The sequence below is a fragment of the Bombina bombina genome, chromosome 6 (assembly GCF_027579735.1).
Source record: "Bombina bombina isolate aBomBom1 chromosome 6, aBomBom1.pri, whole genome shotgun sequence".
NCBI lineage: Eukaryota > Metazoa > Chordata > Amphibia > Anura > Bombinatoridae > Bombina > Bombina bombina.
The window spans coordinates 484,000,206-484,020,898 of record NC_069504.1 but is presented as its reverse complement, the minus strand read 5'-3'; the positions used below and the strand labels follow the sequence as shown (position 1 = coordinate 484,020,898).

Below are 20,693 nucleotides of genomic sequence, written 5' to 3'. Positions count from 1 at the left end.
TGTATGTTATACTAAAGATAATGTCTACCCTATCTATCTTCCCAACTATAGATAGTTTACTTTTCAGACTTGAAAAGGACTTATTTTAAACTATTCTATTTTACATTCACTGATAAGTAGAGGCCTGAGTAAGATTGCATCACTGGTGCAAGACAATTACAGCCATCATTTATAACAAACACCTTCAATAAAATGTTTCCCCTAAGTACTCCAGACTCTATTTTTTTTTATTTTTTTTAAAGACACAAATACCTTCCACTAAAGTATCTAAAGGGATTGGCTGGTTGAAGAAGTAAGGAATTATGGGCAAAAACCATAGTCAGATCACAGATTATGGTTAAGGTAAAAGCATATAGTAGGAGTAATCAGGTCACAGCTAAAATATATACATTATAAGGATCACAATTCAAAGAAAGGTCAGGTCACAATTCAAAGGTCAGGACAGGTATAAGGCAAGACAAAAATAGAGCCATGCAAAGTAATGTAAAGAATGATGAGCTATAGCAAATCAAGTAACAAGATACTCGTGAAGCAGGAATGTGGCTTTTTATATAATGATCATTCCACATACAAAACTGTCCAGCAGGGGGCTTACTAAGGAAACAGTTGCTACAATAAAGGTGCATAGCCATACAGCACTTGAAGCAAGTGTTTAAACAAGAATGGGTGCATGTATATAAAATGAGTTGTCACCCTTTAGTAAAATCAGAATGTTCTGTAGTTATAAATCTAATATGTTTATGGTAAGAAATAATATTCAAACTCATTTTCTTAAAAGAATGCAAAATGTGGAAAATTAACAGAAATAAATAAACCAAAAACATTTTACTGCATCCTGTATGGAGCCTTTATGCCATTGCTGTATGTTTTGGAAACTAAAGTTAAAATTTCTAAAAGTGCTTGGTTTGCTGAAAAAAGTTATGATTTATGTGTGTAAATAGAAAAATAATTGAAAATTATGTTTAAAAATGCAAAGAGTTGATTTAAATACAGGGGTTTGGAATGGCTCAGCATTGAAGAGGTTAAACAAAATACAAATCAATAAATATATTGTTATCTAAGTGAAGGCAAACTTTCACAAATGAGTGTCCGGTTTTTAAAACTACTATTAAAAACAGGGGCACTTTTATTCATGAATGTTTGCATTTCACCGGTTATGTTAATATAATTACCTTTTCTTGTTGCGAGCCGGAGCAGCGATCCCCCGCCCGCTGCTCGTCTCTTCATATGTCAGCAATGACGAATCCGGCTTCCTCCAATCACGGTGTGGCCTAAGGCAATGTTTGCTCTGGAGGGGAAGCCGTGATTGGAGGAAGCCAAATTCGTCATTGCTCACGTAAGAAGAGACGAGCTTCGGGCGGTGGATCGCTGGTCAGCCTTGCAAGAAGAAAAGGTATTTTAACAAAACCGGTGAAATGTAAACTTTTATGAATGAAAGTGCCCCTGTTTTAAAAACCGGGCACTAATTTGTGAAAGTTTACCTTCACTTTAATTGTTTCTATATTTTAGGTGTACTTTATTTATAGGCCAACTGATGTAAAGTTAATATAGCATAAATATTTTACATGTAGATAGAGGAGGAAACCAAAGAAATAATGACCATCATAACAAAGAGCAACAGGCACAAATAGCTAACAGAAAGAAAAAGATGAACAATTAGTACTAACCAGGCCCATCCAGATACTGAGAGAGGGAGAAGCGCAAGCGTAGGACTATAGGCTCTGTACGGATAACCTTCCAAGCAGTTGCTACCTCTTCCTACAAAAGAGACAGAAGAACAAAGTGAAAGAGAAAAGAATACTATTGCAAGACGTGAAAAAATAATGTAAAAGAAAGCCAATTATGGGCCAGATAACAAGTGAAGCCATATTAAACACTCCCACTCGAGTGCTAACTCCTAAAAAAGTAAAAATGTTTTGCTTGCATCGGGTAGGGCTCATATTAGAAGTTGAAAGTAAACATTTTTTGATGCATATTCCCCCATAAAAGTCAATTGAGCAAAAAAATTGGAAAAAAAAAAACCCTTACATCCTATGCGCAACCCCGATCGCATATTCTCAAGTGCCCTAACCCGACATTAAACTATAAATATATTTAAATAAATATTTCACATTCCAATGTTCTTCACATACAAGAATATGTTTTATTTATTCATAAATACATAGTTCTATACATATATAGCTGATGGTTTTGTGGTAAAATATATATCTATAGATATATACAAAAATATATAGGAATATCCATGTGTTATTTATGAGTGTAACTGTACTTTGTAATGCATTTTTGAGGGGTTTTGTTCAACCTTTTTGTTTCACAAAACAGTAAACCAAAGCTCTGAGGATGCGATAATTTTTCTAGTGTAAATTGCGATTACGCTCAAGCTTTTACTTTCAAATTGTAATACAAGCAGTAACCTCAACGAGCGCAAACAGCCACGATAAACCCCTTTTTCGCTCGTACGTAACTGTTAGCGCCCCACTCCTAGTCTGGCCCTATGTGAAAATACACAAGCAAAGAGCGAAGTACAAGTGCACAGACAAGAGACCGGGAGGGAAGGTATGGATCTAAGAAGTTCAGAGAGAGAGAGAGATAGGAACAAACCTACAGTAAAAATCTGCAATGTAGTAGTAATAACAACAATAGCACTATGATCATGCAATAAAAGGGACATAAACCCATTTTTTTTTCATGATTCAGATAGAGCACGTGATTTTTAACAACTTTCCATTGTACTTCTATTACCTAATTTGTTTTGTTCTCTTGGTATCCTTTCTTGAAAAGCATACCTAGGTAGGCTCAGGAGCTGATGGTTGGTGGCTGCACATATATGACTCATGTTATTGGCTCACCTAATGTGTTCCGCTAGCTCCCAGTTGTGCATTGCTGCTCCTTCAACAAAGGATACCAAGAGAATGACTCAAATTATATAATAGAAGTAAACTGGAAAGTTCTTTCAATTTTATTTTCTATCTGAATAATGAAAGAAAATGATTGGGTTTTATGTCCCTTTAAGTGCCAGTTTCCTGTAAGTATATAGAGAATAATACATTTGGAAGACAATAGTAAAAGAAAGAAAGAGAGAGTTAAAAAACAGAAAAGACACAGAGCTGGTGGGCTAAAAGAAAGGAAAAAAACATACATCAAGGAATCCAATGTTAATGTGCAGGTCGATATCAGCATCATCGATGGTTCCATATTCCCTGTGATCAGAACAGTAAAGTAATACAGAGGGTTAGGACATTAAGACTAGCTGTTCACATGCAAATTTACAAACTTGTATGCTCTTCAAATATTTTTATTTTATATTTATTTTAGAAATAAATAATATCTGGTTGTTGAAAGGAGTGCATGACCCTTCTAACTGCCCCTGGCCTTCAGTTGTCAGAAAAGTATGAGGCAAACATAATAATAATGTGAGTATCTAAACTCTGATGAGTATGCTGTGCAGTATAATGATGTGAGTATCTATACACTGATGAGTATACTGCACTATCTAATGATGTGAGTATATATACACTGATGAGTATGCTGTGCAGCATAATGATGTGAGTATCTATACACTGATGAGTATGCTGCACTGTATAATGAATGATGTGAGTATCTATACACTGATGAGTATACTGCACTATCTAATGATGTGAGTATATATACACTGATGAGTATGCTGTGCAGCATAATGATGTGAGTATCTATACACTGATGAGTATGCTGCACTATATAATGATGTGAGTATCTATACACTGATGAGTATGCTGCACTGTATAATGATGTAAGTATCTATACAATGATGAGTATGCTTCATTGTATAATAATGTGAGTATCTATACACTGATGAGTATACTGCACTGTATAATGATGTATCTATACACTGATGAGTATGCTGCACTGTACAATGATGTGAGTATCTATACACTGATGAGCATGCTGTACAGTATAACGATGTGAGTAGCTATACACTGATGAGTATGCTGCACTGTATAATGATGTGAGTATCTGTCACTGGTCAGTATGCTGCACTGTATAATGATGTGAGTATCTGTCACTGGTCAGTATGCTGCACTGTATAATGATGTGAGTATCTGTCACTGGTCAGTATGCTGCACTGTATAATGATGTGACTATCTATACACTGATGAGCATGCTGCACTGTATAATGATGTGAGTATCTATACACTGATGAGCATGCTGTACAGTATAACGATGTGAGTATCTATACACTGATGAGTATGCTGCACTGTATAATGATGTGATTATCTATACACTGATGAGCATGCTGTACTGTATCATGATGTGAGTATCTATACACTGATGAGTATGCTGCACTGTATAAGGATGTAACTATACACTGATGAGTATGCTGCACTGTATAATGATGTGAGTATCTATACACTGATGAGTATGCTGCACTATATAATGATGTGAGTATCTATACACTGATGAGTATACTGCACTGTATAATGATGTGAGTATCTATACACTGATGAGTATGTTGTGCAGTATAATGATGTGAGTATCTATACACTGATGAGCATGCTGTACTGTATAATGATGTGAGTATCTATACACTGATGAGTTTGCTGCACTGTATAATGATGTAACTATACACTGATGAGTATGCTGCACTGTATAATGATGTGAGTATCTATACACTGATGAGTATGCTGCACTATATAATGATGTGAGTATCTATACACTGATGAGTATACTGCACTGTATAATGATGTGAGTATCTATACACTGATGAGTATGTTGTGCAGTATAATGATGTGAGTATATATACACTGATGAGCATGCTGTACTGTATAATGATGTAAGTATCTATTCACTGATGAGTATACTGCACTGTATAATGATGTGAGTATCTATACACTGATGAGTATGCTACACTGTATAATGATGTGAGTATCTATACACTGATGAGTATGCTGCACTGTATAATGATGTGAGTATCTATGCACTTATGAGTACACTGCACTGTATAATGATGTGAATATCTAAACACTGAGGAGTATACTGCACTGTATAATGATGTGAGTATCTATACACTGATGAGTATGCTTTACAGTATAATGATGTGAGTATCTATACACTGACGAGTATACTGCACTGTATAATGATGTGAGTATCTATTATTATGTGAGGCAAACATAATAATAATGATGTGAGTATCTATACTCTGATGAGTATGCTGTGCAGTATAATGATGTGAGTATCTATACACTGATGAGTATGCTGTGCAGTATAATGATGTGAGTATCTATACACTGATGAGTATGCTGCACTGTATAATGAATGATGTGAGTATCTATACACTGATGAGTATGCTGCACTGTATAATGATGTAAGTATCTATACACTGATGAGTATGCTGCACTGTATAATGATGTGAGTGTCTATACACTGATGAGCATGCTGTACAGTATAACGATGTGAGTATCTATACACTGATGAGTAAACTGCACTTTATAATGATGTGAGTATCTATACACTGATGAGCATGCTGTACTGTATCATGATGTGAGTATCTATACACTGATGAGTATGCTGCACTGTATAATGATGTAACTATACACTGATGAGTATGCTGTACTGTATAATGATGTGAGTATCTATACACTGATGAGTATGCTGCACTATATAATGATGTGAGTATCTATACACTGATGAGTATACTGCACTGTATAATGATGTGAGTATCTATACACTGATGAGTATGTTGTGCAGTATAATGATGTGAGTATCTATACGCTGATGAGCATGCTGTACTGTATAATGATGTGAGTATCTATACACTGATGAGTATGCTGCACTGTATAATGATGTGAGTATCTATACACTGATGAGTATGCTGCACTGTATAATGATGTGAGTATCTATACACTGATGAGTATACTGCATTGTATAATGATGTAAGTATCTATACATTGATGAGTATACTGCACTGTATAATGATGTGACTATCTATACACTAATGAGTATGCTGCACTGTATAATGATGTGAGTATCTATACACTGATGAGTATGCTGCACTGTATAATTATGTGAGTATCTATACACTGATGAGTATACTGCACTGTATAATGATGTGAATATCTATACATTGAGGAGTATACTGCACTGTATAATGATGTGAGTATCTATACACTGATGAGTATGCTTCACTGTATAATGATGTGAGTATCTATACACTGACGAGTATACTGCACTGTATAATGATGTGAGTATCTATACACTGATGAGTATACTGCACTGTATAATGGTGTGAGTATCTATATACTGATGAGTATACTGCACTGTATAATGATGTCAGTATGTATACACTGATGAGTATACTGCACTGTATAATGATGTGAGTATCTATACACTGATGAGTATACTGCACTGTATAATGATGTGAGTATCTATACACTGAGTATGCTGTACTGTATAATAATGTATATATACACTTATAAGTATAGTGCACTGTATAATGATGTGAGTATCTGTACACTGATGAGTATGCTGCACTGTATAACGATGTAAGTATATATACACTGATCAGTGTGCTGCACTGTATAACGATGTGAGTATATATACACTGATGAGTATGCTGCACTGTAAAATAATGTGAGTATCTATACACTGATGAGTATGCTGCACTATATAATTATGTGAATATATATACACTGATGAGTATGGCACTATTTAATGATGTGAGTATCTATCACTGGTCAGTATGCTGCACTGTATAATGATGTGAGTATCTATCACTGGTCAGTATGCTGCACTGTATAATGATTTGAGTATCTATACACTAATGAGAATGTTGCAATGTATAATGATGTGAGTATCTATCACTGGTCAGTATGCTGCACTGTATAATGATGTGAGTATCTATACGCTGATGATTATGCTGCACTGTATACCGGTGTGAGTATATATACACTGATTAGTGTGCTGCACTGTATAACGATGTGAGTATATATACACTGATGAGTATGCTGCACTGTATAATGATGTGAGTATCTATACACTGATGAGTATGCTGCACTATATAATGATGTGAGTATCTATCACTGGTCAGTATTCTGCACTGCATAATGATGTGAGTATCTATACACTGAGGAGTATAATGCACTGTATAATGATGTGAGTATCTATACACTGATGAGTATGCTGCACTATATAATTATGTGAATATCTATACACTGATGAGTATGGCACTATTTAATGATGTGAATATCTATCACTGGTCAGTATGCTGCACTGTATAATGATGTGAGTATCTATACACTGATGATTATGCTGCACTGTATAATGATGTGAGTATCTATACACTGATGAGTATGCCGCACTGTATAATGATGTGAGTATCTATACACTGAGGAGTATGCTGCACTGTATAATGATTTGAGTATCTATCATTGGTCAGTATGCTGCACTGTAAAATTATGTGAGTATCTATACCCTGATGAGTATGCTGCACTATATAATGATGTGAGTATCTATACACTGATGAGTATACTGCACTTTATAATGGTGTGAGTATCTATATACTGATGAGTATACTGCACTGTATAATGATGTGAGTATCTATACACTGATGAGTATACTGCACTGTATAATGATGTGAGTATCTATACACTGATGAGTATGCTGTACTGTATAATAATGTATATATACACTTATAAGTATAGCGCACTGTATAATGATGTGAGTATCTATACACTGATGAATGTGCTGCACTGTATAACGATGTGAGTATCTATACACTGATGAATGTGCTGCACTGTATAACGATGTGAGTATATATACACTGATGAGTATGCTGCACTGTATAATGATGTGAGTATCTATACACTGATGAGTATGCTGCACTGTATAATGATGTGAGTATCTATACACTGATGAGTATGCTGCACTGTATAATGATGTGAGTATCTATACACTAATGAGTATGCTGCACTGTATAATGATGTGAGTATCTATACACTGATGAGTATGCTGCACTGTATAATGATGTGAGTATCTATACACTGATGAGTATGCTGCACTATATAATGATGTGAGTATCTATAACTGGTCAGTATTCTGCACTGCATAATAATGTGAGTATCTATACACTGAGGAGTATGTTGCACTGTATAATGATGTGAGTATCTATACACTGATGAGTATGCTGCACTATATAATTATGTGAATATCTATACACTGATGAGTATGGCACTATTTAATGATGTGAATATCTATCACTGGTCAGTATGCTGCACTGTATAATGATGTGAGTATCTATACACTGATGATTATGCTGCACTGTATAATGATGTGAGTATCTATACACTGATGAGTATGCCGCACTGTATAATGATGTGAGTATCTATACACTGAGGAGTATGCTGCACTGTATAATGATTTGAGTATCTATCATTGGTCAGTATGCTGCACTGTAAAATTATGTGAGTATCTATACCCTGATGAGTATGCTGCACTATATAATGATGTATCTATACACTCATGAGTATACTGCACTGTATAATGATGTGAGTATCTATACACTGATGAGTATACTGCACTTTATAATGGTGTGAGTATCTATATACTGATGAGTATATTGCACTGTATAATTATGTGAGTATCTATACACTGATGAGTATACTGCACTGTATAATGATGTGAGTATCTATACACTGATGAGTATGCTGTACTGTATAATAATGTATATATACACTTATAAGTATAGCACACTGTATAATGATGTGAGTATCTATACACTGATGAATGTGCTGCACTGTATAACGATGTGAGTATCTATACACTGATGAATGTGCTGCACTGTATAACGATGTGAGTATATATACACTGATGAGTATGCTGCACTGTATAATAATGTCAGTATCTATACACTGATGAGTATGCTGCACTGTATAATGATGTGAGTATCTATACACTGATGAGTATGCTGCACTGTATAATGATGTGAGTATCTATACACTAATGAGTATGCTGCACTGTATAATGATGTGAGTATCTATACACTGATGAGTATGCTGCACTGTATAATGATGTGAGTATCTATACACTGATGAGTATGCTGCACTGTATAATGATGTGAGTATCTATCATTGGTCAGTATGCTGCACTGTAAAATTATGTGAGTATCTATACACTGATGAGTATGCTGCACTGTATAATGATGTGAGTATCTATACACTGATGAGTATGCTGCACTATATAATGATGTGAGTATCTATACACTCATGAGTATACTGCACTGTATAATGATGTGAGTATCTATACACTGATGAGTATGCTGCACTGTATAATGATGTGAGTATCTATACACTGATGAGTATGGTGCACTGTATAATGATGTGAGTATCTATACACTGATGACTGAGTATGCTGCACTGTATAATGATGTGATTATCTATACACTCATGAGTATACTGCACTGTATAATGATGTGAGTATCTATACACTGATGATTATGCTGCACTGTATAATGATGTGAGTATCTATACACTGATGAGTATGCTGCACTGTATAATGATGTGAGTATCTATACACTGATGATTATGCTGCACTGTATAATGATGTGAGTATCTATACACTGATGATTATGCTGTACTGTATAATGATGTGAGTATCTATACACTGATGAGTATGCTGCACTGTATAATGACGTGAGTATCTATACACTGATGAGTATACTGCACTGTATAATGATGTGAGTATCTATACACTCATGAGTATACTGCACTGTATAATGATGTGAGTATCTATACACTGATGAGTATGCTGCACTGTATAATGATGTGAGTATCTATACACTGATGAGTATGGTGCACTGTATAATGATGTGAGTATCTATACACTGATGACTGAGTATGCTGCACTGTATAATGATGTGAGTATCTATACACTGATGATTATGCTGCACTGTATAATGATGTGAGTATCTATACACTGATGATTATGCTGTACTGTATAATGATGTGAGTATCTATACACTGATGAGTATACTGCACTGTATAATGATGTGAGCATCTATACACTGATGAGTATACTGCACTTTATAATGGTGTGAGTATCTATACACTGATGAGTATGCTGCACTGTATAATGATGTGAGTATCTATACACTGATGAGTATGCCGCACTGTATAATGATGTGAGTATCTATATACTGATGAGTATGCTGCACTGTAGAATGATGTGAGTATCTATACACTGATGAGTATACTGCACTTTATAATGATGTGAGTATCTATACACTGATGAGTATACTGTACTGTATAATGATGTGAGTATCTATATACTGATGAGTATGCTGCACTGTATAATGATGTGAGTATCTATACACTGATGAGTATGCTGTACTGTATAATGATGTGAGTATCTATCACTGGTCAATATGCTGCACTGTATAATGATGTGAGTATCTATACACTGATGAGTATGCTGTACTGTATAATGATGTGAGTATCTGTCACTGGTCAGTATGCTGCACTGTATAATGATGTGAGTATCTGTCACTGGTCAGTATGCTGCACTGTATAATGATGTGATAATCTATACACTGATGAGTATGCTGTACTGTATAATGATGTGAGTATCTATACACTGATGAGTATGTTGTACTGTATAATGATGTGAGTATCTATACACTGATGAGTATACTGCACTGTATTATGATGTGAGTATCTATTCACTGATGAGTGTGCTGCACTGTATAATGATGTGAGTATCTATACACTGATAAGTATGCTGTGCTATATAATGAAGTGAGTATCTATACACTGATGAGTATGCTGTACTGTATAATGATGTGAGTATCTATACACTGATGAGTATGCTGTACTGTATAATGATGTGAGTATCTATACACTGATGAGTATGCTGTACTGTATAATGATGTGAGTATCTGTCACTGGTCAGTATGCTGTACTGTATAATGATGTGAGTATCTATACACTGATGATTATGCTACACTGTATAATGATGTGAGTATCTATACACTGATGATTATGCTGTACTGTATAATGATGTGAGTATCTATACACTGATGAGTATGCTGCACTGTATAATGATGTGAGTATCTATACACTGATGAGTATACTGCACTGTATAATGATGTGAGTATCTATACACTCATGAGTATACTGCACTGTATAATGATGTGAGTATCTATACACTGATGAGTATGCTGCACTGTATAATGATGTGAGTATCTATACACTGATGAGTATGGTGCACTGTATAATGATGTGAGTATCTATACACTGATGACTGAGTATGCTGCACTGTATAATGATGTGATTATCTATACACTCATGAGTATACTGCACTGTATAATGATGTGAGTATCTATACACTGATGATTATGCTGCACTGTATAATGATGTGAGTATCTATACACTGATGATTATGCTGTACTGTATAATGATGTGAGTATCTATACACTGATGAGTATACTGCACTGTATAATGATGTGAGCATCTATACACTGATGAGTATACTGCACTTTATAATGGTGTGAGTATCTATACACTGATGAGTATGCTGCACTGTATAATGATGTGAGTATCTATACACTGATGAGTATGCCACACTCTATAATGATGTGAGTATCTATATACTGATGAGTATGCTGCACTGTATAATGATGTGAGTATCTATACACTGATGAGTATACTGCACTTTATAATGATGTGAGTATCTATACACTGATGAGTATACTGTACTGTATAATGATGTGAGTATGTATATACTGATGAGTATGCTGCACTGTATAATGATGTGAGTATCTATACACTGATGAGTATGCTGTACTGTATAATGATGTGAGTATCTATCACCAGGGCCGGATTTCCCATTAGGCACAGTAGGCATGTGCCTACAGGCGCCTTGCAGTGAGGGGCGCCTGCCTGTCAATAATAAAAAAAAAAAAAAAAAAAAAAAAAAAAAAATTTTTTTTTTTTTTTTTTTTTTTTTTTATGAGGGCATTTATTTTAGTAAGAATTGTGCTGCCAGGTGCCTACAAAGTCGAGTGTTTCATTGGGAATATGTTACAGCAGTTGAGGGAGCCATGAAGGAGAGAGGGGCAAAGATTAAAACTAAACCCCTCCCATTGAATTTCTAAATTCTAATTTTAAACACATTTGTTGACCCCTGGATTACATATAATCTACAACATTCCATGTTTTCCTTTGAGAGCAACATCATATGATATTTATATTTCAGAACAAAATAAATGTAACATCTGTGTGTGTTTGTACCAAAAATATCAGAGTTTACAAGATTTTTTTCCCTACATTTTATATTTTCTTCCACTGGCTGCACAGGTTGTTGATGGTGATGAGCTTGCATGCTGCTAGTTTTAATATTGCTATTGTTTACACAAAACTGTGTTTGACTCCAACAAAATGTTAAGCACATAGTCAAAGTCATCTCCAGAAAAGCAATACACTAATGGCTTGTCAATAAACATGTCCTATGAGCCCATCTGGGTCTGCACAGATGTGTATTGCTGTCTCAGAACTGACATTGACTATGTGTTTAACTCTTTTGCAAGAGGCTAACACACTTCTCTGCAAGCACTAGTGCAATAATAAAATGCCCAGCAAACTGTCACATTTGATGTCCCTTTAAATAGGGTTTTCTTTAGAATATTTTGCATTAAAAGTTTAACATGATTTGTTTTTGTTATACATAATAGAAATTGTATGGCCATTTGAGTCAAGTGAATATTGATTTTTGGTGTAGCTTCCATTACAACAAATATTGCAATTGGTGTGTGTATTTGTGTATCTCCATAAAAGGGAAAATGTAATTTTACATCTAATATTTATTTTTAGTTGTCCTAAATAATAATAAAAAAAAGTCCTCATTTTTTCCACTTTTTTCTAGGGGGGGTGGGGGGGTGGGGGGGGCGCTTCAGGTTTTTGTGCCTACAGGCACCTGAGATGTAAATCCGGCCCTGTCTATCACTGGTCAATATGCTGCACTGTATAATGATGTGAGTATCTATACACTGATGAGTATGCTGTACTGTATAATGATGTGAGTATCTATACACTGATGAGTGTGCTGCACTGTATAATGATGTGAGTATCTATACACTGATGAGTATGCTGTGCTATATAATGAAGTGAGTATCTATACACTGATGAGTATGCTGTACTGTATAATGATGTGAGTATCTATACACTGATGAGTATGCTGTACTGTATAATGATGTGAGTATCTGTCACTGGTCAGTATGCTGCACTGTATAATGATGTGAGTATCTGTCACTGGTCAGTATGCTGCACTGTATAATGATGTGATAATCTATACACTGATGAGTATGCTGTACTGTATAATGATGTGAGTATCTATACACTGATGAGTATGCTGTACTGTATAATGATGTGAGTATCTATACACTGATGAGTATACTGCACTGTATTATGATGTGAGCATCTATTCACTGATGAGTGTGCTGCACTGTATAATGATGTGAGTATCTATACACTGATGAGTATGCTGTGCTATATAATGAAGTGAGTATCTATACACTGATGAGTATGCTGTACTGTATAATGATGTGAGTATCTATACACTGATGAGTATGCTGTACTGTATAATGATGTGAGTATCTGTCACTGGTCAGTATGCTGCACTGTATAATGATGTGAGTATCTATACACTGGTCAGCATGCTGTACTGTATAATGATATGAGTATCTATACACTGATGAGTGTGCTGTGCTATATAATGAAGTGAGTATCTATTCACTGATGAGTATACTGCACTGTATAATGATGTGAATATCTATACACTGATGAGCATGCTGTACTGTATACTGATGTGAGTATCTATACACTGATGAGTATGCTGTACTGTATAATGATGTGAGTATCTATACACTGATGAGTATGCTGTACTGTATAATGATGTGAGTATCTATACACTGATGAGTATGCTGTACTGTATAATGATGTGAGTATCTGTCACTGGTCAGTATGCTGTACTGTATAATGATGTGAGTATCTGTCACTGGTCAGTATGCTGTACTGTATAATGATGTGAGTATCTGTCACTGGTCAGTATGCTGTACTGTATAATGATGTACACTTTTGAGTATGCTGTACTGTATAATAATGTATATATACACTTATAAGTATACTGCACTGTATAATGATGTACACTTTTGAGTATGCTGTACTGTATAATAATGTATATATACACTTATAAGTATACTGTACTGTATAATGATGTGAGTATCTATACACTGGTCAGCATGCTGTACTGTATAATGATATGAGTATCTATACACTGATGAGTGTGCTGTGCTATATAATGAAGTGAGTATCTATTCACTGATGAGTATACTGCACTGTATAATGATGTGAATATCTATACACTGATGAGCATGCTGTACTGTATACTGATGTGAGTATCTATACACTGATGAGTATGCTGTACTGTATAATGATGTGAGTATCTATACACTGATGAGTATGCTGTACTGTATAATGATGTGAGTATCTATACACTGATGAGTATGCTGTACTGTATAATGATGTGAGTATCTGTCACTGGTCAGTATGCTGTACTGTATAATGATGTGAGTATCTGTCACTGGTCAGTATGCTGTACTGTATAATGATGTGAGTATCTGTCACTGGTCAGTATGCTGTACTGTATAATGATGTACACTTTTGAGTATGCTGTACTGTATAATAATGTATATATACACTTATAAGTATACTGCACTGTATAATGATGTACACTTTTGAGTATGCTGTACTGTATAATAATGTATATATACACTTATAAGTATACTGTACTGTATAATGATGTGAGTATCTATACGCTGATGAGTATACTGTACTGTATAATGATGTGAGTATCTATACACTGATGAGTATACTGTACTGTATAATGATGTGAGTATCTATACACTGATGAGTATGCTGCACTGTATATTGATGTGAGTATCTGTCACTGGTCAGTATGCTGCACTGTATAATGATGTGAGTATCTATACACTGATGAGTATGCTGCACTGTATAATGATGTGAGTATCTATACACTGATGAGTAGGCTGTACTGTATATTGATGTGAGTATCTGTCACTGGTCAGTATACTGCACTGTATAATGATGTACACTTTTGAGTATGCTGTACTGTATAATAATGTTTATATACACTTATAAGTATACTGCACTGTATAATGTGAGTATGTATACACAAATAATGACCACATAGACACACTCCTGTGTATAGACTGGCTGCTACAGCACCTTTCCCCCCAGCACTTAGGCCACTGCCCCTGTTGTACCAATGGTAGTTTTGTCCCTGCCTAGGGGACCATAGGGTAATAGATACACATTTATATTATGTTTACATAGAATGGCGAGATAATCATACGCTATGTATAAATACCCACATTTAGGGCTCACTTCCATTGAGCCATAAAAAATGGAGCTATAAGCTACTGAAGTGGCCGACAGCTAAAAGTAGTTTACGGCTCCATTTTAGTACCAGGTCTGTGTTGAAATATTTTGCATATTGCGTGCAGTTGCTATTTTCGTGTAGATGTAAGTTAACGTTGTGTTAACGCTTCCATCTGATGTTGGATTTAATGAAAATCCATTAGTTGCTATGGCAACCTGACCTTACACTATAAAATTTACATTTAACGTCTAAACTCCTTACCTGTGATCACCTCTAAAGAGAAACAAAGATACACTTATTTATAATACAGATTTTTTAACTATAAGCAAATACTATTTTTTTTTTAATAATTATATTTTACACTTTATTAAAATATGTCATATGTATTGCTGCCCTAGGCATAGGTCTAGTTTAACATATGTACATATATGATTGCATATATTTTTATATTTATATACATATTGATATTTCAATAAAAACATAAGTGAAACTATTCCTATACATTGGACAACAATATATATATAATACATATATCAATGTATCTCTAGATTGAGACACTTGCATTGTTTGCAAGATTTACAATTTCAATGGGAACCAGGCATCAAAAAGCTCCTTTTTTCTCTTTTACACATAGTTGAGCTGGGTGTATTTTTTGGTCAATGTAACGACAGTCTCCGACAGTGTATTAGCGGTTTGCGCTTTTACTGGAAACTTGGTATAATTTATAGATTAACGGCTTCTAATACTTTGTATGGGGCACAAAAATGTTTTCGGCAGCTGGAGTTCGGCTGCCAAAATTGAAGTGTAATGCACCATTGGAAGCAGTGGATAAACGAAATTGCTTCCGACAGCATATTTATTGGTTTGTGAGCGCACGCAAACCTAATTACGGCTCAACATATTATACATAGCATAAATAACTGTCTTGCTTACATACCTGACAGACACAGCATTTTCACTATATATCTCCTTCACAGCTTCAATATCTGCATCTAGTTGGGGGTGTCTGTATAGATCAGCACAGCAGGTACCCTAAGAATTGGGGAAAAAGGAAAAAAACACAAACATAAACAGAACAATTTAGTAAAAAGGTTCAGGGAGATTTGAAACCAGGTGTTATGGAGATGCACATCTGACTGCAATTTATATTTTATTTTATGGTTGAGTTAAAGTTCAGAAGTCTAAAATATTTTTAGTTTGTTAATTGTGCTTCATAAACCAATTCTATGCCTTTTTAAAACAAAAAACAAAAAAACCCACATACCATGAATCCTCTTAATCCAGCTAGTGATTGTATTTCCTCCGATCTTAATTTTTCATTTGATATGCCCACTTAAAGTGAATGTAAATTTTGATGATAAAAAATTCGATTAAAAACAGGGGCACTGTAATTCATCAAAATTTACATTTCAATCCTGTTGAGAGAAAAAAAAAACTTACCTTTTAAACTTGACAGCAGCTCCAGCTTCCTCCGGTCGTCGCAAGCCATTTCTGACGTCAGAGATGATGGATAGGTCATCCTCCAATCACGGCTTCCCCCCCGGGGGAATCAGTGTCTGATTTAACGCCGTGATTGGAGGAAGCCGATTCCTCATTTTAGACCCAGGAAGAGGCTTTGCGACGGGTGGAGGAAGCTGGATGGGCTGTCAAGATTAAAATGTATTTTTCACAACAGGAGTGAAATGTAAATTTTGATGAATTAAAGTGCCCCTGTTTTTAATCGAATTTTTAAAAACCGGGCACTTTAGCATCAAAATTTACATTCACTTTAAATATATAAACCTTTTTTGTAGTCTTGATATAATTGCTGCTTGATCATATTGCACTAGTTATTAACTGACATAACATAAAACAGTATAAGGCCGACTTAAGTAAAAAATATATTTTATACTAAAATAGCGGATAGAATCCACTAGAAAGGATACATATATACAGGACTAAGGGTATCTGTACATATGTATCCTTTCTAGTGGATTCTAGCCACTATTTTAGTTAACATTTTTTTCCTGATACATAGCACCTAAGACTCAATAATGATATACAAGTATTAACCCAAATAGGGATTTGTAAGATTCTGCAAATAGTTTAGGAAGTGTTATTGCTAACTTTTCAGTTCTAATTAAAAATATATTTTATTAAACATTGACATTGAATTTAAGTTTTCAATTGTACAGGTAAATGAAACTGGGAGTCTGTCAACGTGACACATTGGAATCTAAAACAACCAAAAGCAAGTATTAAATAAGTCAGTGGTCACAACTAAATAAGTCTAGTCATGCAGTAATGGACAAATACGTTTGGCTTTTGTGTAAAAAATTGTGCTTTGTCTAGGGTGACCATTTTGCCGCTTTAAAAAGGGACACATATGAAAAAAACATATGTCAGGGTTCTTATACAAAACATTTATTTAAACAGCCCTGACATATGTATTTTTCATGTGTCCCTTTTTAAAGCGGCAAAATGGTCACCCTAGCTTTGTCCCATGCTCTCTGGAGAGGCCAAAAAGCAAAACTTGCAACCTAGGTTTTCAAAATGCTGCTAATTGCACAAACCAGCTCATTTTACATTTTTATTGAAAATGAAATAGTGTTTAATATCCTTTTAAGGACATATGATTTAAAGGGGCATGCAGACACTTTATTATGTTCATATGGAAGTTTGTTTAAAGTTTCTCTCTCAGAATAGTTCAGTATAAGAAAATGAAAGCATAACATATATACAGTATATGCAACAAGTTCATCCCTAAAAATACACAACTGTAACATGTTTCTCAGCCACATGTGTACTCGGCAGGGCCGCCACTAGGAATTGATCAGGCCCCCCCCCCTTGACATGTGCAATTTTTGACCAAGTTATTTAAACTTGGAAATGTTGTAAAGGTAGTAACATACAAACACACAGACACACTCATACACTGAAACACACACTCACACATAAGGATTCACATATAGACACTCTAGGAGACACGCAAAGAAACACACTCAGACACAGACACCCAAACAGACACTCAGCACTTGTTTACATTGACCTGACAAGTAATGAGGTAGACTAAAGTTTTGTAAAAAAATGGAGATTTAGAAAACAAAATATGGAGTTCTGATTATCTTTTTGTAAAGGAAGATGCCAACTAAATGATGACAACAGCATGCAGTGGCTGAAAGGAAGGGCCCTGAACTGCCTAAACAATAATTTAAAGGTTAAATTATGGATTGGTGACTTCCGGAAAGGTCTTATTAGTCTCAAAGTCTGTAGAAAAATGTGAATAATCAGTATTAAGGTCAAAATGTCCTAAAAAGGAACAGACAATGGACACACACACACACAAACTCAAACTTGCACATACACCAAAGGAAACACCGACAGAGACAGCCTCAGAAAACACACAAAGACACACACACACACAGAAAAACTCACAGAAAGCACACAAAGACATACACACACAGAGAGACAACCACATAAACACAGAAAGACATACATACACACACCCTTACTGAGACATCCACAGAAAACACACAAAGACATACACACACCCTCACAGAGACACCCACAGAAAACACACACCCTCACAGAGACATCCACAGAAAACACAGACATACATATACACACACACCCTCACAGAGACATCTACAGAAAACACAGACATACACACCCACTCTCACAGAGGCATCCAGAGAAAATACACAAAGACAAACATACACACACCCTCACAGAGACACCCATAGAAAAAGCTCAAAGACATATGCACATACCCTCACAGACATCCAAAGAAAATGCACAAAGACATACACACCCACCCTCACAGAGAGACCCACAGAAAAAAAATACATACACACTCATAGAGACACAAACCAAAGCACAAAGACATAAAGACAGACACCCACAGAAACACTCACAGGAGGAAACATTGATGCACCTTGCATCCCCTAAATCAACGTTGTGTGACATGCATGATAAAAAAAATGCAGAAATTAAGAGATCACTTTTTAAAGAATCATATTTATAAATGTGCAAACAAAAATAATTCTGTGAATTCAAAATTGTACATTAATGATCTGGTGTCAGGTCTCCTGTCAGTCATTTCATAGCCCTTCCCACTTTGTCTTTAAGAGTATCCTGTTTCCTGTAAACAGGTGCTTAGTATTGAAACTGCTTCCTAGCAGGTGTATGTGCAGTTGTTTCTTAGGATACAAACCTAACATAATCTCCTTTCTCTAAGCCACTTGGACATCTGAACTAAGGATTAAAACTCCTCTCTACTACTGCAGTATTTATTGCCTTTGCAGTTTCTGAAGCTACATTGGACCGCAACATATTTCACAGCACACCTTCCTATTACAAAATCTTGTGCTCCCTTCTTGCCACAACTCCACTGGCACTTAGTGGTTGTTTCCTGAGTACAAGTCAACTAACCAGAAGAAAACCAAAGCAATTACAAAGAGGAAAACTGGATTGTAAAACCGGAATTTAGCCACACCCCCTTTTGTGACATCACTCTCTGTTCATTCAGCTTCAGTGCAGCCTACTCTGATTCAGTGTGTCAGCAGCCTGTCAGCAAGTCTGAATAGGATTGTTTCAATCTCTACACTATCTGATAAAAAGGTAATATCTTGCCTGAACTAACTAACAGAGACTTTGTTTACTATAACACCAGAGCCTTTGTGTTGTTACATTGTGCCCAGTTTAACTTTAACCTTTAATAACTTTTCACTGAAAGTTAATCTGTATTCATCCACATTGAATACAGAAACTCAGGTGGAACAAACTCATTTTATGCAACACTGCAATTGAGATCCAAAACTATATTCATAATTGTAACAGAGTATACACAGAATATCACATAATACTAAGCCCAAACAGTGAAATGGATCCAGCAGAGCTGCCTCAGTATGTTAATTCACTTTCTCAACGTGTGGATCAACTTAATCAAGGGTTAAGGGAAATTCAGCTAGAAAATCAAACTTTGCATAAAATAATAAAGGATTCAATACAACAAAAACCAGGTCATACTGAAACTATCCCAGAACCATTAGTATCTCAACCAGATATGTTTCATGGTGACAGGAAGCTCTATAGACAGTTTAAAAATGCTTGCAATTTGTTTTTTGATTTAAGAAATAAAACATATAATACTGATAAAATAAAGGTATTAACGATAATATCCTTTTTACGTGGAAAACCCAGGGCATGGGCTGACCAATTCTATGAAAATGATGATCCTATTTTAAGCTCTCTTGATGAATTCTATGAAGCAATGGATGATCTGTATCAGG

At 35.3% G+C, this 20,693-nt stretch overlaps 1 protein-coding gene across 1 annotated transcript in view; it reads right to left on the bottom strand.

Moving 5' to 3' along the window:
- Positions 1-20,693, bottom strand: part of PARP6 (poly(ADP-ribose) polymerase family member 6) — a 206,470-nt gene that overhangs the window by 96,019 nt on the left and 89,758 nt on the right. The window contains exons 3-5 of the mRNA XM_053717311.1: positions 16,361-16,455; positions 3,140-3,200; positions 1,668-1,758 (exon numbers count right to left, since the gene is read on the bottom strand). Coding sequence (XP_053573286.1) covers positions 1,668-1,758; positions 3,140-3,200; positions 16,361-16,455 — 247 coding nt within the window. The remainder of the gene's footprint in view (positions 1-1,667; positions 1,759-3,139; positions 3,201-16,360; positions 16,456-20,693) is intronic.